At 43.2% G+C, this 21,370-nt stretch overlaps 1 protein-coding gene across 2 annotated transcripts in view; it reads left to right on the forward strand.

Annotated features, from left to right (window-relative positions):
* Positions 1 to 1,991: 1,991 nt before the first annotated feature.
* The window catches only part of PCSK2 (proprotein convertase subtilisin/kexin type 2), a 112,455-nt gene continuing 93,076 nt past the window's right edge, over positions 1,992 to 21,370 (forward strand). The window contains exon 1 of one of the 2 annotated variants that reach the window (XM_054196258.1): positions 1,992 to 2,469. In XM_054196258.1, coding sequence (XP_054052233.1) covers positions 2,278 to 2,469 — 192 coding nt within the window. In that variant the 5' untranslated portion in view covers positions 1,992 to 2,277. The remainder of the gene's footprint in view (positions 2,470 to 21,370) is intronic. The other variant, XM_054196257.1, reaches the window with a different exon arrangement.

Consider the following 21,370-nt stretch of genomic DNA (forward strand, 5'->3'; position numbering starts at 1 on the left):
TGCAATATGGTCCTAGTTTCTGAATCTGTGCAGATTCTTGTCTTGCTGCTTTGAGGGAGCCAGGAGGGCTGCTCCATTGCCTTTGTTATTGATGTTCCTCTTTCTACAGACTGGCAACAAAATGGAAAGAGGCACGTCAACTGACGGAAGACCTCTAGGGGAAGAAAGGCTTATATATATATGTATTTTCACAGACAGGAATTTAAAGTAGAGAAAATCCCTTTCCCCTGCTTTTTTTTAATTTTCCTTTAGTTTCTGATCGCAAGGAACAGCTATGGATGGAAACCAGTAGGGTCTCCATCGACTGTCAAGCAGTCACCAGCAGGTATTACTGACCCGAGAGTCTCATGGGCCCCAAGTCACCTGGAAACATGTCATGCAACCGGATCTGCTTTAATACTGGGAAAGATGTTCTAAGGAGAGGTGTTGCTGAATATTGATGAAAACAAACAACTTGGCTTAAAGAAATAACGTATAAAGCTGTTTATAATAACTGTCTATGCTTAGAATAGGCATCTAAAAGCTGAATTCTATTGACATAGTCTCTTAATGAGGCTGCAAAGATGTTTTCCTTCTCTGCTGTGCCATTTCTAATGTTTTACCTTTCCCTTGTGTTTGTTTTTTTTTCAACATCAGTCATTCATTTACAGCACTTTGGTTGATTTAAATGGGCTTTGGATTATGCTCCAAGTTACCGTTTCCCTTCTGTTTGAATAGGGATTTTCTTTTATCCAGAAGAAGGAAATCAATAATCTGTCATGACAAACCAATGCTCATTTGGATTCACAATCACGCAGTGAGCTCTTCTGTCATTTCCTAAAGCATTTTAGGATAATGGAAGAAGAGTTTCACTTGTGATCTTTGCTGTTTCCCTTTCTTTTCCCAGATTGATGTAAATTCTGTACTCCATTTGACCATTTTTAGAATGGATTACAGTAAATCTATCATTCTGTTTGTTTTAAAGGCAGTACTAACTTTCCATGTTTTCTGTGCCCCAAGTCCTGTGCCCAGGGGACCATTCAGGGATCCATCAACGGATTAACCTTTGGCATGACAAATTAACAAACATCTCTGTAGGAACAAGCTAAACTATACCTTGACGTAAGTTTGCATATTCTGTACCATTTGTTTCCACTTGGAGTTTTGCAGATGGCAGATTGTTTTTTACAGAGACGAGTTCCCATCCCCTTAGGTGCTGCCATCTCTCCGAAATCCCACCCGCCCCCCATCCTTGGCTGTCTCATTACAGGGGATGCCCAGGTGCTTTCCTGGCAATGATTTCCCTGCAAACTCATGTTTGGGGATTACTGGGGGAGCCTGGATCCATGCGTGTCCCTGCAGAGCTGAGCCACTTGGCCGTGCAGGCTAGTGGTCAGAGCAGAGTGGGGGCCCTGAGGCTTTCCCCAGCTTTGTGCTAGAACTGCCTGACTACCTCCCTTCTGCAAAAAGAGGGATGGTGACATGTTGCCGATTGCCCCGTGAGGGGCTGATGTGGGGTGCAAGCTGGAGGGAACAGTGCAGGGGTCCCTCCCACACACTTTGTGGTCGCTGGGCTCAAAAAACAAGCTGGCTACCGGCCCTGCAAGCCTGGGTTTTGCCAAGGTGTTCAGCCCTCCTGACCCTACAGCCACCTGCGTATCGGCTCCTGCTCTGGGGCATCTGGGTCCACTCGGACACCACCCCCCCGACCCCAGACCCACGGGAAGACTAGCTGGAGGGACTGGGGCAGGACTGGTATGGGGGGTGCTGAACCGGGGCTGCTGTGTGGTGTACGGGTGTAATCTGGGGTACGTGGGGGCTCTGTAGTGGGGATTGTGAAGGGTGTGTGAGATGTGTTGGGGGGTGCGAGGCGTGGGTGGGGTATGTAGAAGGGGGTGCGCGGGGCGTAGGGGAGGCGGGAGGGGTGTTGCGAGGGCCGGGGGGTGTGCGATGCGTGCCGGGGCGGGGGCCGGGGCGATCCTCCTCGCCCATGATTGGCAGCGCGGCGATCTCCCCTCCCGGCTGGTGCTTCCCTCCGGCCGCCGCTGAATGAGAGGCGAGGAGGGGCCGGGAATGCGGAGCCGGCAGCGCGCACAAACGCGCTCTCCCTCGCACGCACATCGCGGAGCAGTCCCCCGCAGCCCGGCCGGTCCCCGCCGCCCAGCTCCCCTCCTGCCTCCGCCGCTTTAATTTTTTTTTTATTTTATTGTTTTTCCCCCCCGCTTCCTATCTTTTGGGCGCTTCCCCGCCCGCCCCGGGGCGCGGCGGGCTGCCTCCGCGGGCGCGCAGCGCGGGGCCATGCCGGCGGGGCCGCCGCTGCTGCGGGGCCCCTTCCTCCTCCTCTTCCTCCTCCTCTTCTTCTTGCTCTTTCTCGGTGCCCCTGCCCTGGGAGCCGTCTACACCAACCATTTCTTGGTGGAGCTGCACGGCGGGGGCCAGGCGGAGGCCGAGCGGGTGGCGGCGGAGCACGGCTTCGGCGGGGTGCGGAAGGTAAGTCCCCGCGCAGGCTCGGGGCGCTGGGGAGGTGCGGGGAGGCGGTGCGGTGCCCTTCACGGCGTCCTCCCGTGAGCATCCTGCCCGCGACTTACCTGGGGAGAGGGGATGGAGTAGGGGCGCGTCCCTCCTGTCACCACCTTAATCCCCCCCTTCCCGAAGGGATTTTAGGAGTAGCGGTGCCAAGAGCCATTGCAAGTGCTCCTCAGCAGCGGCCCAGAAGGGTGATTTTCTTGGACTGGAAAGCAGAGGAGTTTCCCACATGGTAACTCGGTGCCTTTTGACTTACTATGTAAACATCCTCCAATTGAGCGCCCATCCTGCGGGGTCGGGAGCCGGGGCTGGCCGCCCGGGGCTTCCTGTGGAGGGCTGCGCTCCAAACTGCTCGGAACACTTGAAAAATAACTAAAGCCGTATCTCCATGGAGAAGCTCACACACAATTTAAATGGGAGATTTCATAAAGGGTTTGACACTCAAGTTTGTGTGGCTGGTGACTTCTTAATATTTAACCTCACAGAGAAACAGGATGCTGAACAAGCTGCTTAATATTAAGCATGATAAGCAATTAGTGCTTGTATCTAATAAATGTAAGTTGTGAAACTTAAAATGCCATTGGAGGTTGTTTTCTCTCCTGAGGTCCCAGGAAATCCAAGGGAGCCTCGGTGGCAGGGAGTCTCTTCCCAGGTCCTGGGGAGCCCAGCTCCAGTAGAAATCTCCCCTATTCAAATAATAATTAGACCTCTAAGTATTTTAGGGTACAGTCAGATCTGGGGTGAAGACACGGAGAGGCTAACAGAGTGCCCTGGTTAATACAGTTCCTGGCAGATTTAATGCCCAGGCAGCACTCGGCTCGGACACGGAGGGAAGGCGAGCTGTGAGCATCACCGCTGCAGCTTGTTTGGGTTTTTTTCTTTCCCTGGTAGTTATGCAATGAGAGCCTGATCCTACTTCTAGGGAAATGAACGAGAATGGTACCCAAACTTGCATGAGTGAAATGGATCAAGACCTTGATTTAAAAAAATAATAAAAAAGCATATGAAGCGAGACTCCCTCCCTCGGGCTGCCTTGTCTCAACTCCAGTGGGGGCTCATTAGAGAAATGAGGACAAAATCACTGTTGCTTTGACCACAGCTAACTCCTGCTGCTGATAAGATGCTTTTGTTTTGGGCTCACAGCTTTGTTCTGGTAGTGATGGAACTGGGCTGCTGATGCCCTTGGGAAAGGATCCCTTGTGGGGATTAGGTCTTGTTACGTGAAACTTCTTAGATATGATTCTTTGGTCAGTCATTTTCCCTTCATGTTCCCCCTCTGTTTGCACTCCCTCCCTCCTATCCTGGGGATATCTGACTGATAAGGCCTTAGGGTGTGCAGAGCTGAATTTCTTCCTACTTTTGTTAGGTGCTTTCAGATGATCCTGTGACCCACATGGGGAAGAGACAGGGAGAGAGGGGATTTTGTAGGATGAAGAAATGCAGCTTCTGGGCTGTTACTGTCCTCTCCCCTCCACCGTGCCTCTCCCCAGGCTGCCTCAGGCACATTAGGAGATGTACAGATTCTTCATGGAAATCAATCTTGTAGCTCATTTCGGCAGAGAGCTGGAGGGAAGTCCCTCGGGTGTGCAAGAGGAGAGTACCTGCTTTCCAGTACGTGCGGTGGGGGGGACTGTTTCCCATGGATGTGTGTGTCTCTAGGAACGAAGCCTGGCAGAGCTGTGGCGTCATGTGCGTGTGCTCGTGGGATGGGGGGGGGGCAGATGGTGGCAGTGGCTCCTGTACCGAGCACACGCTGTCCCAAGAGGTTTTCTAGGTTACATCATCCCAGTCCCTGAAAAGCTAGAAAGCCTCCCACCCCTCCTCCACAAATGCGAGAGGAAATAGCACCCTACTAATTTTAGGCAGTAATTTTAAGGAATAGGAAAAGTTCATAGGGTTTGGCATTTAGCTGTCTGTGCTGGAGGATAATCCATGAGAGGCTGATGGCAATCTCCGTTCTGCAGCAGGGGAAATCTGTAATGGGGCTTGGGTGGAGATAGTTGGCCGTTAGTAAAAGCTTGTGTCATCTATTCCAGCGTTTCTTCAGTATCACTGAACAGAAGAGTCTCCTAATCTGTTTTGCTATCATCAGGCTAGTCTAGCGTCTCTGCTTACAGTCTGCAGACTCAGCTTTCATGGTGATAACGACAGTGCAGAAAGTTGAACATGTCCATGTGTGCGTATGGAAACAGAGATGTTAGTGGTAAACTCTCAGGGGAAAGTACCATGTGTGTAGATATGCTGTCTAATGAAATATTAAAAAAATACCAGAAAAAAACCCAAATTGTACCACAAGAAGAAGTTATCTTTGCATACTTCAACTACATGTACTGTTTGGATAATATAATGAGTTATTTACTTAAACCAAATGCCGTTACCTTTACCCATATTGGAGAAGAGCCGTTGTCTGAAAATAATCACCTTTATTTCAGCGCAGGGACTTTCCCAGTACGAGCACAAGGGCAGATTCAGCTTTTTTTCCTGTGTGGGGACTTAAGAAGTATATGAGAGGGATTTCTTTTATGCATGCTATTGTATCATAGACATCTTTTAATATGACTTTACGGGAGCTGATTTTTAAATTACATATTTTTAGCACACATGTTTTTTTCCTAATAACAAACGATCTCCGAGGAAGTGCGTACTACGTTTACTTAACAGCAGATTTCTGCAGAAATACAAGAGAAAGCATTGCCTTGAAGATTAATGTTATGAACTGTGTGATGTGCTTTCTAATTGATTCTTTGGCTGTGCTTCCTACCATCATTCTGAAACCGCTACGAGATTTCAGGTGGGCTAAAATGTGTACTTTAAATTCAGTGCTTGATGAATTGATTAAGAAGGGCTTGGTACTTACGTAAACAGGTGCCTATGTTTAGATCTAGGATACTAACATCAGAGAGAGTCTCAAAAACACTGGTTAATTTTTCTTTAGCCTTCCCTGAATTAATCCTGAATACGAACCTCTTTGTAACTCTGATTGTTTTCTTTGATTTATTATTTTTTTTAACATTTGCAATTTTTCAATCCATTTGTACTTGTCAAATTTGATTCTATATATTCCTGGTGAAACAGATATTGTGATAAAGCATTATTTTTTTCTTAAAATGGTTAGCCTTACCATCTTCGAGCATTTAGGAGTCATGAGGATGCCCCCTAATAGCTAACTGTTAAATTGTGAGAACTGCAAAGGGAACAACTTTCCCCCCCCACCCCTTCATTTTATTTGCCTCCTGGCATGGTTGCCACCAGAGTACGTTTCTTAATGCAGGCTGAAAAAAGCTGCTTTCTGACCTTGCCTTGCAATTCTTAATTCATTTCTAACAAGGAGAGTTGGAAGAAGCTTTTGGAAAGGTCTCCTAATTTGGAGATCAGAGTTTAGACATCTCTTTCCATTTCATCAGCAACAGTGAGAACAAGACAATTACAAAATGCCACCATAAGTAAGTATTCCACCTCTGTTAGCATTGAGGTGAAGGGTTTTAAACAATTAGCATTCAGTGGCCTCAAATTTTAAAATAAGAAGCAAATACAGATTTCAAAACATGGAGAATTTTATGTTCCCCAAAGCTGGTCTGTTTTTCCTGTTGGTGTATCACCCGCTCACCTCTCCCTCTAAGCCTTGCAAAACCTGAGGTAGCTCTCACAGCTGCGAATTTTCTGTTTCCCATTTTTGCTTAGGAGGCTGCTGGTTGAGGACCAAGCTTTCTGGATTTGGCCAGGAATTTCTGGATGAAACGTTGGGAGCTTGGCGTGTTTTTTTTTTGTAACGTTGCATAAATACGGACTTATTGAAAGCAAAACTTAACAGATAAAGACAGATTTCTTTTTTTCTGCAGCAGCCCACTTCTGCATCTAGGCTGGGAGCCTGGGAGTTGGGAGTTGATGTGGTGTGGAAGGCAGACCAGAAGGCAGAATAACGGGTTTGCAGTTTTGGGGCTCTTTGCCAGGATCTCCTTCAGGGATCCTGAAAATTCATCTCGGGGTCCAAACACTAAAGCCCTGAAAATCCCTTCCTGTGTAGATCAGCCCCTCAATCTGGAGAAGAGGTGTTTTCCTAGCTTGGTATTTAAGGTGCCAGGATATGCTTCTGCATGCCTAGAATGCACCGTGATGGACAGATGGGACTCTGTGCGTGTAAAAAATGCTGGTTGCAGATGTGGCCTTATTTATAGATATGCAGGTTTATATACATATACGTGTTTCGTGTTCCTTTTCCCTAAATAAAAAGGGTGACTTCTTAGCCAGGCTCGTGGCTGACCCTGGGCATATATATATTACCCAGCCAATTGTGCATATATATGATGGTCCATGCTTTACAGGTAAACATGCCTGTGTTGCCTTCACATGTGCTGCTAACCCAAGTTTGGGCTAGTCGAAGGCAGAATGGAGGGTGCAGATGTGCTCCAGTGTGGAAAGAGTTGCTGAAGCAATGGAGCATCCCGTGCAAAGAGGAGGCAGAGAGCCCGGGTCTCCTCGCATTGTGCCTGCTGGAGTCCTCAGACTTGAGATCAAGCCTCTGTCTGCAGTGTTTCCGTGCACTAATACATGTTTAATAATTAATTAGCTTTGTGTTTTATGGTGGCCTAGAGAAAAGGATGCTTGTTTGCAAAAGTAATTCTTATGGAAATAGAAAAAACCTCTTAGAAATGGAAGGTACAATGTAAATTTTTTGAGGAAACCAAGAGCTTTAATTTCCTAGATTTCACTGTTGCGATTTTGTATTACTAAGATAAGAAAAAGTAAATTCCATGCAAATGCTAACTGTGCAACTACTGAGATTTCAATAGGTCATCTCACCATAATAGCAAATGCTTATGTTTCCAAGAGATAGTCTGAGCTGATATGTTTAAATTAAGGGGAAGAAGCAATTAACTAGCAGGAAAAATTTGATCCTGCTGTGGGAAGGCACACTGCTGGGTGATGATGGAGAGCGCTCTTTTCCAGAAAAGCCCTGGAAGAAAGTAACTGGGGAGACGGAGCAGCCGTCTGTGTTTGGAGGGATCCTTGTCGGCTCCTTACAGGTGGAGTCCAGGCATATCACTGGGCACAGACTAAGAAGTCCCATTTGCTCCTATTTACAGTCTAGAGAGATGTTAGTGGAATTAAGTGAGAGTTTTGCTGTGGTAGGAGAGAATTTGCCTCATATGTGGAAATACTGTATTTCTTTCAAAACAATGCTTTTTTGGTACGGAGTTTTGTTTGTTTTGTTTTGTTTTTTATTTTGCATTCTGCCTTGGATGCAGAAACAGCCCCAGGAGCAATCACTGTAACTGGCTAACTCAGAACAAAAAAAAAAAATCCCCCGTTACTTAAATGTGCTTGCTTGTGCACGTGAAAGCTGTAATCTATCAACAAGAAGAAGAATGTAAACCACAGGCTCAAGTACATCCCTAACCCAGTTTCTATAGAGCTCCTTCTCTATCAGAGACTCAAACCGACTGCTTGTTGGCGGTGAGTGTTCTGTTTGAGGTATGAAAATAATTGCCTTGTCAGATTTTCGTCGCATTTATTATTTGAGTGTAAAACAAGAAGGTCAGACTCCTCTACTATAGATCCCTGCTGTAATTGCTCTATTACTGTTTTGAATACATGGTGTAGTTCTGTTTCTTGGCAAAACACACACATTAAACATTACCTTTACAGATAAGTTTTGTTTTGTTTGCTGAGCTACAGCTCAGTAAACACAAGGATACCAAGTTCTGGGTATTTATAATTTTGTTTATATCATATTGCTTGAACTCATTGGTGAAATTGAACATGTGGTAGGGACCTAGGAAATGAGCTGTGCATAATTCTTTTTTCACTTGTTTTTTTGATGCTCCAGCTCAACTGGGGATGTTCAGTTATTTGTTTTCATTTAAATTGCGTTTAGTTTTTCCAGTGTCAAGGAGAGAAAAATACAAAGAAACAACATACAAAGAAGTGAACAGCATTTCCAGAAAGCTGTGATTCCGGCACACCAGAACTGATCATGGTGTGTATCTCCTGCAGTCTAGCCCCGAGCTCCTGCCTGTTGAAAGCTTGTTGCGGAGTGGTGTGAAGGCACCAGGGACAGCTTTCTGCTCCAAGAGGTAGCTCCAGGTCTGAGGGGCTTAAGCAGCTGAGGAGCATCAGTGTTCAAAGTGTGAATGCTGGGGAGTGCCGCCTGCTCCTTTTCCACCTTGCCAAAGCTGGTGGAGCAGGAACAGCTCACTCAGGTTCGTCTCTGCCAGAGGCTGCCTGCGCACCACCAGACCACAGCAACCTCCCACGCCAGCGTTTTCAGGATGGTGTAGCACCATGGAAGCCAGATGCTGCCAGTGGCCCCCTGACTTGTTTTCTAGAGCCCTTGCTCCAGAGAGTACTTGTGAGATGGGGCAACCACTGGTGGAGCAGCCACATGCTCTTTATTGACATTGTGTGTCAGGAAACAGCTTGTTGCCCTATACTGTATCTTCTAACTCAGGTCATGCTCCTTTTCCTACTTTTGTGAAATCCCTTCAAAGTGTTGTATGGAGTGACTTCAGCTCCCTGGGTTATTTCTCTCCTTTGTACACCTCTGTGTAAAATAATCATGATGGCACATGGAGATTTTTGTGCTGCAAAAAGAGGTTCAGGATTTGCACCGAGAGAGACAGGATTATTATAGGGGAAACAGGTCTCTTTCCATCATTTCAAGTCCACCAGTTCCTAAGCTATTTTGGACCTGAGCTGTGGAACTTAGAGTCAAAGGTGTCATTTTAACATCAGCACTAGATAAACAAAGATCATATGGTATCACCGTCCTGCTCTCAGCCTGAGATCTTCTTTCTTCTGCCCGGATAGCTTTCTTGCAGATGACTTTCAGGCTATTTCTGGACTCTGTACCATACGGATATATTTGTTGCCTGTATGTGTTTGAACTCTGGGATCCCTTATACTGTGGCTCTGTCTGGGGCCCTACTTGAAGCTCTCATTCCTCTGGGTCGGTTTTCCGTGTGTTGAGAGCAGTCTGGAGCTACTTCTAAGAGTCAATATGGGTATCTATTGCTATTACCTACACCAAAGTTGAGTTTGTCCCCAGACGTGTGGTTGCAGAGCTGTGCAGCAAAAAGATAACTGTTTTTGTAAGAGCACTCCTGTCTTGAAGACTTGGGTTTTGGCATCAGGCCAAATGAGCAGATCCTATTGCTGTGCCCACAACCAGACCCGGATGGTTTAGGTTACTGCAGATGAGGTAGAGCGTTTTGTTTCTAGCTTGGGAATTCAAATCCAGATTAAAACTCTAGACCAAAATAAATTGCCAATTCACTCTCAGCTCAAAGTTTTCCATTTGAGAGCCTGTGGCATCCTTGGCATTTGTTTATTAGCAGACAAACAGTCCCAGAGGCTGACTGTGCTGCTACGCTTGGCTCCTTCAGAAAAGCACTAAGGTGCATTGTGGGGTGCATGAATGTGTTCTCTTTTAGAACCAACCTTTATGTGAAGGTGGAAGATAGCCGCCTGTCCTCTCAGAAAATATGACCGGTGACAAGATGTAACACCCTGCCCACCCTTAGAAAATTTTTACTGTGACTGTACTGATGTAGTTAAAATGGGAAAACAAACCCAGTTGCAGCGCTGTTACTATCAATGTAGGAGTGCTAACATCTTTAACTCATTCCACATCGGAACAATATTAGCAGAAATTTCATTTAAACTAGAGCTTTTACCAGTAAGACCACACTGATTTTTAAAAAAAATAAAAATAACAAAACAAAACCAAACCAGCAACAAAAAGGGGGAAAAAAAAGCACGAGACTTCCTGGAATAGTTGTACTGGTAATACTTTACAGTGGAGCTAAGTAGAAGTTTGCATGTGACCCTTTCCCTCATCCATCTATGGAATTATTCCAATTAAAATTAATCCGTACAACTGAAATTTCAAATGCTTGTAATAAAGCACTTACTAAGTAGTTCCTGAAACATATGTAGAATTTCTTTGGTAGACAGTTTCAATTAGTAAGTCCTGAGAAATGTCCGTGCTCATGGAAGATTCTATGAGCTGGAAATCAAGCCAAAATGCTAAAATGAATGATAAATTCTGCCAGCTCTTATTAAAAAATTATACCTGGAAAACCCTCCTGTGCAGTTCTAGTCCGTAGCCTGGGTGGCTAGTTTCTGTGCAAGCTGTAGTAACAAACTCAGTGGTGTAGCTAATGGGTCTAAAATTTACCTTCGTTGTGTAATGCTATCCTAGTCGTCAGAATCCCGGTTGTTTGTTTTTTTTTTTTTCTTTCAACTTTTTCAAATAATTAAATGGGTCAGGTCTCTACAGGATGCTGGCTGCATGGTGGCTATAAATATTGCAGTGAGCAGCCCAGAGCTTCCATCCATCACTGGCCTCTGGTGGGAGGAAGCCAAACTGCTCAACTATTTGTCAAAGACAGGATTTCTCTAAGTAACCTGAAGCAGTCTGGTGTATTGCTCTTGCTGTAAATCAAGGCAAGCTCTACGTTTAACTCTCCTAAGTTCATTGAAAAAGCTAACCCTATACTACTGAAATGGAGATTTAATTTCAGCTCAGTGGTCCCAGGCTGTGCTTTGGGACAGAGAGCGCTGTTCCAGAGGGAGCCGAATTTGGTGTTGTGTTGTCTGAAATTCCACATGGCCACCACACGCAGTTTATCAGCCGTCATGAAATCCAATTTGGTCATGGATTTATGACAGTAGCTCGAAAGTCTAACTCAGCTGAATGCTGGCTGTGTTCAGCAAGTAGCAGGAACTTGGACCTAAAAAAGGAAATTGTGATCGGGCCCCATCTGACCATTTATGCACTGGGATTATAAACAAATAAACTAGGTAGTGATAGCTCTAGTTTACTCACTGAAGTACTGAACTGGGACGTAATGTTCTTTGTCTTGTATTACCTACCTTCTCAAACAAAACTTCTGTGTAAATGTTACATTCTTAACTTCTTTGTCCACAAAAAGCAAATGGAAAGAGTGACCTCAGTGTTTACATCAAACCGGTCGGCATGTGTGTCCCAGATACTCATGAGTGAACTAGATTATTTGCTTACCTGTTGAGTAGAACGGTAATATGTCAGAGGTGCTTTCTCCTAGAGTACAGAACCAAACTGTGGAAACCTGAAACCCAACAAATATATATTTTATTACTATTATTATTAAGTAGAGAAACTGATACTGTTATTAGGCAGGTGTTGGATATCAAACTAGAGCCAAACAGGTGAGTCTCTTCCTTGTATGGGTAGTAAAAGAGGTGGGATATCACCTCCCCTCTCCTAATGACAGGGGAACCTCCTTTCTGCCTACTCATTCTCTATGAAACACGTGTGAAACAAAGGAGTGATTCTGAAATCTGCTCTATGGGCGAACACTGTTGGTTACCGTGCAACACCAAGTTTAAGGCTTTTAGTTGCAGCCAAGATATGGTGAATAAACTATAACCATGGCTGGTGGGTTCCCATCGGTCCCACAAGGACCTTATACTTCCCTGTGTCAATTAATGTTAGAACTCTGTTTCAACTGGATTTAGTGAGTTAGAAGTTACTCTGAACCAAATGTAGGGCGGAGCTGTCAATTCTGCATTGGGGTGAAGAAGTATCAAAACTCAGAACTGGAACACCTTTGCAGGTTTGGAAAAAGCAGTTGTTAACATTGGTGGAATGACGGTTGTGGGTCAGGACATCATCTGAAGTTTGGTCTTCGCAGCATTTCTGTCTATTAATTTTTACATTAGCATTTAAACCCCAATACTTCACAGGCGAATGTACTTCTCTTAACTATAAAACTATTCCATTTCTCCTACAATTCAGATATAGCTCAGAGTAAAACGCAGAAGACAGAACAGCAAGTGGATATTTTTCCTCTTTCTTCTGATGTGGATTAAAGAATTCAATTTCATTCTGTAAAATCCCTTTTTTTTCCCCTTCTAACTGAACATATTTTATTCACATACAATATGTTGTACCTTGTTAGGGAAACCAGTATTCCAGGCTCTAAAGGCTGAAACATGCTGAGTGATTAATTAAAAACCTACGTTTGTTGCTGCTTGACTGATGTAATAAAAGCAAGACAACATATTAGCACACGCTGGATTGACCACAATTTCTGCCTCCAATAAACTTCTGTCATTTATTAATTGGCAGTAACAAACAGTAAAAAGACTTATTTCACAGCTGCCTGAAAGGTCAATGAGGTAGGTCCTGGGAGGAAGGGGAAGAGGTGGTGGTGCTATTTTCTTTCCTTTCTTATTGTTATTCCTAGCATCGAGGCAGATTTGGGTCATCCTTTTTCCTCCATCTAATATGGAGCTCTTGAACCCACTCAGAGCAGTTAGTCTCAGTTCTGAAGTGACGATTGTACTGCAGTATACTGGAGCTGAGAGGATCTGTCTCCAGTTCGTGCTGGTACAAGCAGTGGAAGAATTTGCCTCTGACCTGGTCTTGTGATGGTGGGGATTAAAGTCCATGACTTTCTCTTAGCAGCGTCAAGCAACTTTACAAAAATAAGGAAAACAGCAGTGTCCCAAAATTTCTCTTTCCCTTGGCCTCACTGAAAATGTTTTTCTTAAAGCTTCCTTGCCCTTCTCTTCTTAAGCCTACTATCTTAAGGTTAAAAGAAAACCAAGACAGAAGCAACGGCATGCCCCGCCCCCCGTATTTTAATGTCACAGTTTTGTTTCTAATTGTTAGCCATAAGCTTCTCTCCCGTAGAACACATACTTTTCTCCAGGACTCGACTGCTTCTCTGGGAACTGGAAGACTTGTTCAGTGTGGTCTAACAGAAACCTCCCTGTGAAGCACTTCCTGTCAGTGGGCTATTGCGTGGCAGCCTGGCATTAAACAGACATGGAGAATAAAGAAAAGAGTAAAAGTTTTGAATAGACAGAGCACTACAAATCTTCCTTAAGTGTTGGTAAGGGCTAGCATCTTTGCATTAGTGCAATTCACCTTTTCTGTGCTTTCTTGAGTAGCTCTTGTCAGTAACCAACTAATTTTGGTCTAAGCTGCTTTTATAGCACTACTTCATCAGAGCTTGAGTTCATGAGGTTCCTTTTAGGTGCTACATTAGCTGAGCAGTTGCACACATGTTTTTGTCCTACACACTCTGCTACATGGACATAGATTTAAAAATAATGCCGAAGTGCTCTGCTGAAATGTCAGTGAGCAGCCGTGTCTTGCTCCCTCTCCATCCTTAAGATACAAGTACCAGTAATTTTTGGCTGGGGCACGCTACGTCTTAATGCTGTTTTAAAAATAGCAAACTTTATCTCATGGCTTTTATCTCAATGTTTTTAGAGTTGACATGACACCGGGTTCCGGTGTGACAATAGTAGTTAACCTGTTTGATTACACGCTTAAAAGGAGAGCCGAGCTGTAGATCAGGAATGAGGCAGAGCGGCCGTTGGTAGCAGTGCTAATTGCTGTCAGCAGTATTGATCCAGCTTACTTAGAAATGTACCATGGTCACTTAAATTTGCAGACTATAACTAAATCAAGCTGTTTCTTATAATATGAGTTTACCCTAAAGCAGATGTACTGATATGAAGAAGAGACTTCCATCATGTATTATGTAAACATATTAAAATATTTACCCAATATCTGTTGCTAATGAGGTACCTGATTACATACATATATATTATATGTGTAGATATATCCATTAATGTATGTTGACAATGGCACTTGGCATTTTATAGTTATAGCACAGTCTATAGTGCTGTGCAAACATAATTAAATGAATCCTATCAATAAATAAAATAAGTAAACAAGTAATTATTAGACTGCGCCATTTCACATGCAAGGCAACTGAAATAAGAATATTACAGCTGCAATTGCCTGAGATTCTTGCAACCTTAGTAGGTGCTGGCGTCCTGAAGATGCTGAAACTCATGTCTTGTGAGTATTAGTCCTGGCTCTGTCCTACAGCAGAATGCTACCGTGTGAAGCAAAAGCAGAGAGGGGAAAAAGCAAATGAAATGGTCCTGGATAGAATGATCTTGGTGAGAAGGTTATTTGAGGTGTGAAAGCTTTCACAGAATATTATCACCCTGAGAGATGCTTTGAAAACAGAGCCTTGAAAGAGTGGTGGGATACCCAGAGGAGCCCCATTGCTCCAAGCAGGAGACAGGCACTCGGAGCAAAGGTTTTGTTTGCCTTTAGTAATTAAATGTAGAATCAGCAAAACCATATTTGGGGTGCCATCCTTTTTTTCCCTGTATTCTTAGAGCATTGACTGTCACAGGCTAAATGAACTACAGTTAATTAACTCAGTCAAGTACTGAGCAGCTTTCTGGCTTATGTCACTTACACTGCAGAGTTGTGGAGACCTTCAAGTCACTACTAACATGAGAAATTAGGGAAGTTAAGTCTAGGGGCAAGTGCCCCTAAAGAATGTCTGGAATCTAATTTCTGTTTGTCTTTTTCTGGTTTTTTTTTTTGAGGGGGATTCTTGGGGAGGTCTTTGGGGTTTTGTGTTTTGTTTTGTTTTGTTTTTTAACACGATGAGTAAAAGTCTCCCAAATTGTGGAGAAAAATCATTTTGTGCTACTGATTCCTGTTTTAAGAAAATTTAATTGATTCACTCTGATGGAATCGTATTTATTTTATTTTCTAAATGATGTGTATGTTTATCGGTTGCGTGTGTGGCTGTTATGGAGCCGCGTAGTTGAAGGATTGGAGGGGGCTGTCTCATTTTCCCAGTGGCCGTTTGTTGTTGCTAAAAATGACAGCACAATTGTCAGATGCTCACAGTGACTTTTCTGGGTGCTGAGCTCCAGGATCCTTCCTGGTGCCCAGGGCTTGGCTGAGGTGCTCTTCTTGCAGGATCCTCAACAAGAGGACATAATGACGATTGCTAAGCCTCCCCTTCATGGCTGTCAGCCAAACAGCAACAATCACCTACTCCAGGTGATGATGATCTGGATTAATCCAGACAGTCCAATGCAAGTGCTAGTGTATTATAAGCAAGAACATTCTCCTCCAAATCTGGAAAGTATCCTGCTTTCAACAGTGCACGTGGTAGAATCGATAATGGGTTTTATGGTTACTGGGGAGTAACGGATAAAACTCTCTAAAATGCCCAGATCCATTCACATGAACTAGAATAACTCTTTTAAAAGCCTCAAATGGCTTCTTCAATTCACTGATAAAACTATCAACAAATCCACAATCTTGTCGCTGATGACTTATATGACTGTTACATGCTTGCAGGATGAAGCTCTTCAGTGACAAAGTTAACAGCGATATAAATACAGTAAAACATTAAACCTGTATTATTCATTCAATTGCAAATCAAATTGCAAATACTGCAAACTTGAAACCAAACTAATGGAGCAGTGTTTTATAAGTGCTTGGAAGCACTGTGTGTGATAACGTAAGAACAAAACTGATGAGAAAATGAGAACTAGAGATTTAACATCAGAATTGACCTACCTGAACGTGGACAGATGTGCTCCTCTTATAGTCTCTGGAGTGAAAGAGGTGCTCCTGGGGCTCAGTTCTGCTCATTTTAACATGGCCGCCTAAAATAGGTCAGATGAATAATGCTCTGAAAGTGCCTCTTTTTTTTTTTTTTTTTGGCATGAATTGTATGGGGAGCTCAGATGAATTCCACAGGGACAGACTGGACGTGTAAGTGTAATAACAGTCCACAGCTGGTTCCATTTCTTCCATTTACTTCCCTGTATTTACTGAACTCCTCATGTCCAGCTGTTGAGAAGACTGTTTAACCTTGTGGTTGCTGCATGCAAGAGGGACTGGACAAAAGGCTTTATTTTATCCTTTTGGATAAAATAAAATCCAAAGGCATATATTCTGCAAAGTCTTTGGATATCACATTTGACTCTACGCTGTTTCTAGAGGAAAAGACATTTCACTGTGGGGGTGAGGGAACCTTTCAGAAACCGTTGGAAACTACTTCTGCTGGCTTGAGGGAGACTGAACAGAACTTTTTAAGCAAGGTTGCCACATTCTTACAGGATAACCAATATCTAAATAACAATGGGAGGTAACCTTTATACCGTGCATATCACAATATTTCCATTGGCTTCTGGAAAAAAGGAAGAACTAATAGATCAATGATCTCTCAACCAAGTAGTCACAGTCCTTTCTTATTATCACCACCTGTTGCTGATTCCCGTAAGAGGTGGTTAGAGGTGCATATGAAACAGCTGAAAACATATGTAAGTATCTAAATCAGGCATTTCTGAATTATTTTGTAGGAGAAATGTACTGTGTGTTAATCGGTTGATTTCACAAGGATCGTCTTAAGATGAGATTTACATTTTGGGAGTGTGGAAGCTACGGCTAACACCTCCATCTGCCAGATTTGCCAAGACAAGCAGATTAGGCTTTGGTGGAGGCAGCTAAACAAGACACAGGTGCAATGAGAAACGTGCCAGGCAGACTGAGTCATAGCACTCCGACCTGGACCTGACTGTGCCAGTCTTCAGGGCTGTTTGCGTGGATCTTTGCGCTGAGCCTTCGGAGTAATTATAGCACGCTAATGAGAAAGTGTGAAATCCTTGTCGGGGGCCTTGGGGACACAGTGGACTGGATTCCACGTTGGGTAAGCTCTGGCGCAGCTTTAGTCCTCTGTGCTATTTCACATTTCTCCACCAACATTTGAATTAATCCTTTCTTGTTTGTGCTTTATTCTGTGTTATTTGGTGACTGGGGCTGCCTGTGTTTCTAGCTGCCTCTACTCTTACGTGGCCCTCGTCACTGTAGTGAGTGAGTGAGCGCCTTTGACTTCAGACTTGGCTCCCGTCTGTGTATTTAAAAGTAAAACGATTTCTAATGCTGATTGGGGTGAGGGAAAATGAGAGAAAGAGACTTTAAAAATTCATATTGAATATTTATAAGCATCCTTAGTGCATTTGGTGAAACTGGGATGAAAAGGTTTCTAAAAGGTTTCTAATTTCTGCTGGGAGGCACTTTGTTGTGCTTCAACTATAATGGCAACCGAAGGAGTGAGGCCTGTGGAGGCTCCAAATACATTTACTCCTGCCAGGTTTAGGTCGTATTTTCTGTTGGTGTAATTACTGAGCAGTAATGGGATGAAAGAGCTCACCTGTGCAGATTTATAGCCCCTTTTAAAGTCAGGAGCTGTGCTTGGGCTCTGTGGGGGAGACATGCTTTGTGTTAAAGTATACTTTATTTTAAAAAAAAAAAAAATCTTTTAAAAATTTCTTTTTAATTTGCAGGATGGATATTGTTTGTTTTTTTTCCTCAGAGCAGACAAAGGATTTCTTTAGCACCAGTGTTTGGTTGAACCCTTGCATGCCTGGCCGTGTATTCATCCTAAGGCAGGCAAGGAGCCCTGAGGACGAATCTTATTCACTGACAGATCCATTTATGCCGATTTTGGTGACAATCCAAAAAGGCAACCCTGGGGTAACTTGTTATAAATCATCCTTTGCTTGTATTTTTAAATTATTTTGCTCAAAAGAAAGTGATTACAGACTGTTGTGTCCACTGGTAACTTGGGAGAGGAACCTTAACAATAGGTTCAAGTGCACCGTTTTTGGAATATTACCATATCAGGGAGAAGTCGTTGGAAATGATGCACAAAAGCTAGCAGTGTACTCACTGAAGGGGTGCTGTGTTACATGGTACAGCATGAAAGGCTGCACGGGAAGACTGGGCAGAGATCAGTCCCATTAAAATAGGAGGGGGCCATCCAATCTGTTCTTAAGCATTCTGTAAGCACCTTAATTTGCCTGTGAGATGTATGCAGAACAGATAGAGCTCTGAAATGAGTCAGTAAAATTTAATGTTAAAGATAAGCCTGGGAACTGAGGTTCCTCTTTATTTTTCTGTTGTATTTGTTACCTCTTAAAACCAGTGACAGGCTGTGAATGGTGGACCTCTTGCGGAGAGCCAGGTAAAGTACTGATACCACTGGCAGCTTTATTAAACATATTTTTAATTATTCTAGCCTTTATTTCAGCTTTGTAGTACCTTTGCTGCAGATAGGCTCTTCTGGTCAGATGACGCTGATGCTCTTACAGTGGTTTTCAGTGTTAATTCTGCCCAAGGTGGCCCCAGAGCTGCTGTGTTAGAATGAGGAGCAGTGTCTGAGTTTAGTCTTTCTGTGGCTTCTTTTCTTTAAACCCCTGCACTACTTTGGAGCAGATTCTGATGCCCTTTGCTTTCAGACAGGCAAAACTACATCTGGTGTCACTGGGTGTATTGTCCAAGGCGAGACTGCAAAAGAAGTGCAGTTTGATTTTTTTCCTCTCTCAAGTAGACAAAATAGGATGGGAGCCATCGTCTCCAAGGGAACCGTGTGTGCAGCCCCATCCTAGATCCAGGTGCCTGTGAGGAGCAAGGTGCCTTTTACCTGATTTTTCCTTCTTGGAGCAGATCAGTAGTTGAGGGCTCAGCAGTGGACCATGTTGTCTTTTTCCTGCTTCTTTCTGTACCGAATGGTACATCCCAGCCACTGCTTTCTAGATAAACCTCTTCCATTGAAAGAGTTTTTTCTTTCCTCCATTTAGTTGAACACCGAATTTTTAAAAGCTATTTTCTGGTCCGCATCCTTTTCAGGAAGGAGGTTAAGCTGGATTTCATCTTTACTTTAGATAATGTTGTTAATAACCACAAAGAGGTTGCAAATCTGAAGAAAAGGAGGAGACAAGTGCACATATAAGGTTTTGCTCTACTTGCTGTGTTTTATTTGTGATTTTGGTTTTGTTTGTTTGTGTTTTTCACCAGTAATTTTATACAAATATTGCAAGTAATGACGTGCACGTAATTCCTGAGATTCTCAGAGTCCTACTTTGTATTGAACCACATTTATACATCAAGGCAATAGTAGATACTTTTCTTACTCTAAATAATCCTCCTCCCTTGAATATTCAACTGCTTTCCAGTTATTAGTTATCTTACATAATCGCTAATTTTTCTCTGAGGGCAGGAAGCTTTGCTTCTGTCTTACAAAAAGAACCTGAGCCACCAGGCCGAGCGCATTATTTCCTTGTGTTACAGGCACAGCCTGCTGCTGCCAAAATAGGAATTGTACTTAAATAAGATTCTAGCTTTGCAGCGAGAATATTCCAGAGGAGCTACTGCTGGTGACGCTTTGGAGTTTTTTGTGTGCAGGAGCTCTTCTGTTTTCATTTCACCTTATTACATGCACTGTTCGTTTTGCTATTTGCTCTTTTGCTCTAGCTCCAAATTGGAGTGGATCTCCTGGAGAAGCGAATAGCGGGAATATAAACCCTGCTGGGAGCTACCTGTGTCCTGCCAGTTGGTCGCTGCAGAGGAGTCACTGACTCAGTAGCAGGAGCTCATCAAAACTGGAATGCTTCAGGGATTGCTTGTGGTATTCACAGATCTCAATGCAAAATCCTCATCAAAGCGTGTGATGTTTTAGGCCCTTTTCTGGCATCTACATTCTGTCTGTACATTCCTTAATTTTAAGGATTTACTGAAGAGTTTAGATTCTTCCTGCAAATTGCTTGGTTTCTGCTCTTAATTATCCACAATCCATGGTGTTTGATCATGTCATATTCCAGGTGTTGCCTCACTTAGCTGCTTTCTTGTCTTGTCCTCCCCAATTTCATTGAATGAGTGTGAAAACCTTGTGAACTGGTAAAATATCCGAGTTCCTTGGTGATTATGGCGATATCTGTGGAAAGAGTGGAATAGTCTCAGTCAAACTTACTCGTGACTTTGTCCATAAATCTGGTCATTGTTGTACTAGTTGCAATTGCTTTTGCTTATGGTCAGGCTTGAGTACGCCAGCTTTAAAAGTTTACTATATAATATATTGCTTCATTTGAAGTGTCGCTAGAAACTAACCCTTCACAGAAAACGAACAGTGAATATGTGTGATATGTTTCCAGATATCCCCAAAATTGCTGAGAGTCTTCCTTAATGGAGGAACATCAAGATCAATATTTGACTGGAATTGATTTGAATGGTTCATACTGAGATATAAAAAGAAGGAAAATAGCCTGATTTCACTGAGAGAATTAGAGGGGTAATTGGACCACAGCTTGCGATGGATGGTAATGGTTAGCATGGCGAGATGGATTTCAAGCTGTAACTGATCTTGCTGTTTAGGCTTTTTTCCCTGCATGTTTTTGAGAGTAACGTGTCTGACATGGGGGAAGGCCTGTTTCCTGGACAGTCAGATCTATTGCCAAACTCTGGATTATGGAAATACCCGATTACCCAGTTGTTGAAGATGCCAGTATAGGCTTTTGAAAAATAAATCTGCATTTTCAAATAGGACCTAAACCCAGATGGAATTTGAGCCTTAAGAGCTGTGGCTCTGAGGATGGATATGAGGTGTAGGAGACTTCTGTTGCCACTGCCATGAGCTTTTGTAGCCTCATTTCCCCTTCTGCCTGAGCTGTTGTGTTCTTTGCTTGTATGGAACTGATGCAAAATACTCTGGTTATTTACCCAGAAAAGCTCACCAGCCAGCCCCACAAATCAGCTCCAAGGGACCATAATGTTTTTGATGAAGTCTCCTTAACCTTTTATATACACTTAAAAGGAGGTCTTTTTATCAGAACGAGATGCTTTGATTTATTTATTTTTTTAAAAGCTACGTTGCATTAATGTATTATGTATCATACACTATGGAATTTTAAAAGTGAAAATGAATTGCTTTGATTTCATTGATATTAAATGTTTCAATTAAGATAAAAAAAGGAATTTGTAGGAAAAAAAAAAAAAGCTCAGATATTAATTTTTGAATGTGACCAAATTCTAAACTTTCAGAATTCACCGAGTCTTCCATTTCCACACCATTCCGCATGTATGCCAAAATATATTTGTGGAACCGCACCAGATGTAGTGATAGATTTAATGAAACAGGAGATAATTTCATAGAAGGAAAATTATATTTGTGAACTGCGTATACCTGTACACAGTAGCAGAATCTGT

The sequence above is a fragment of the Rissa tridactyla genome, chromosome 3 (genome assembly GCF_028500815.1).
Source record: "Rissa tridactyla isolate bRisTri1 chromosome 3, bRisTri1.patW.cur.20221130, whole genome shotgun sequence".
In the NCBI taxonomy this organism is placed as follows: Eukaryota; Metazoa; Chordata; class Aves; order Charadriiformes; family Laridae; genus Rissa; species Rissa tridactyla.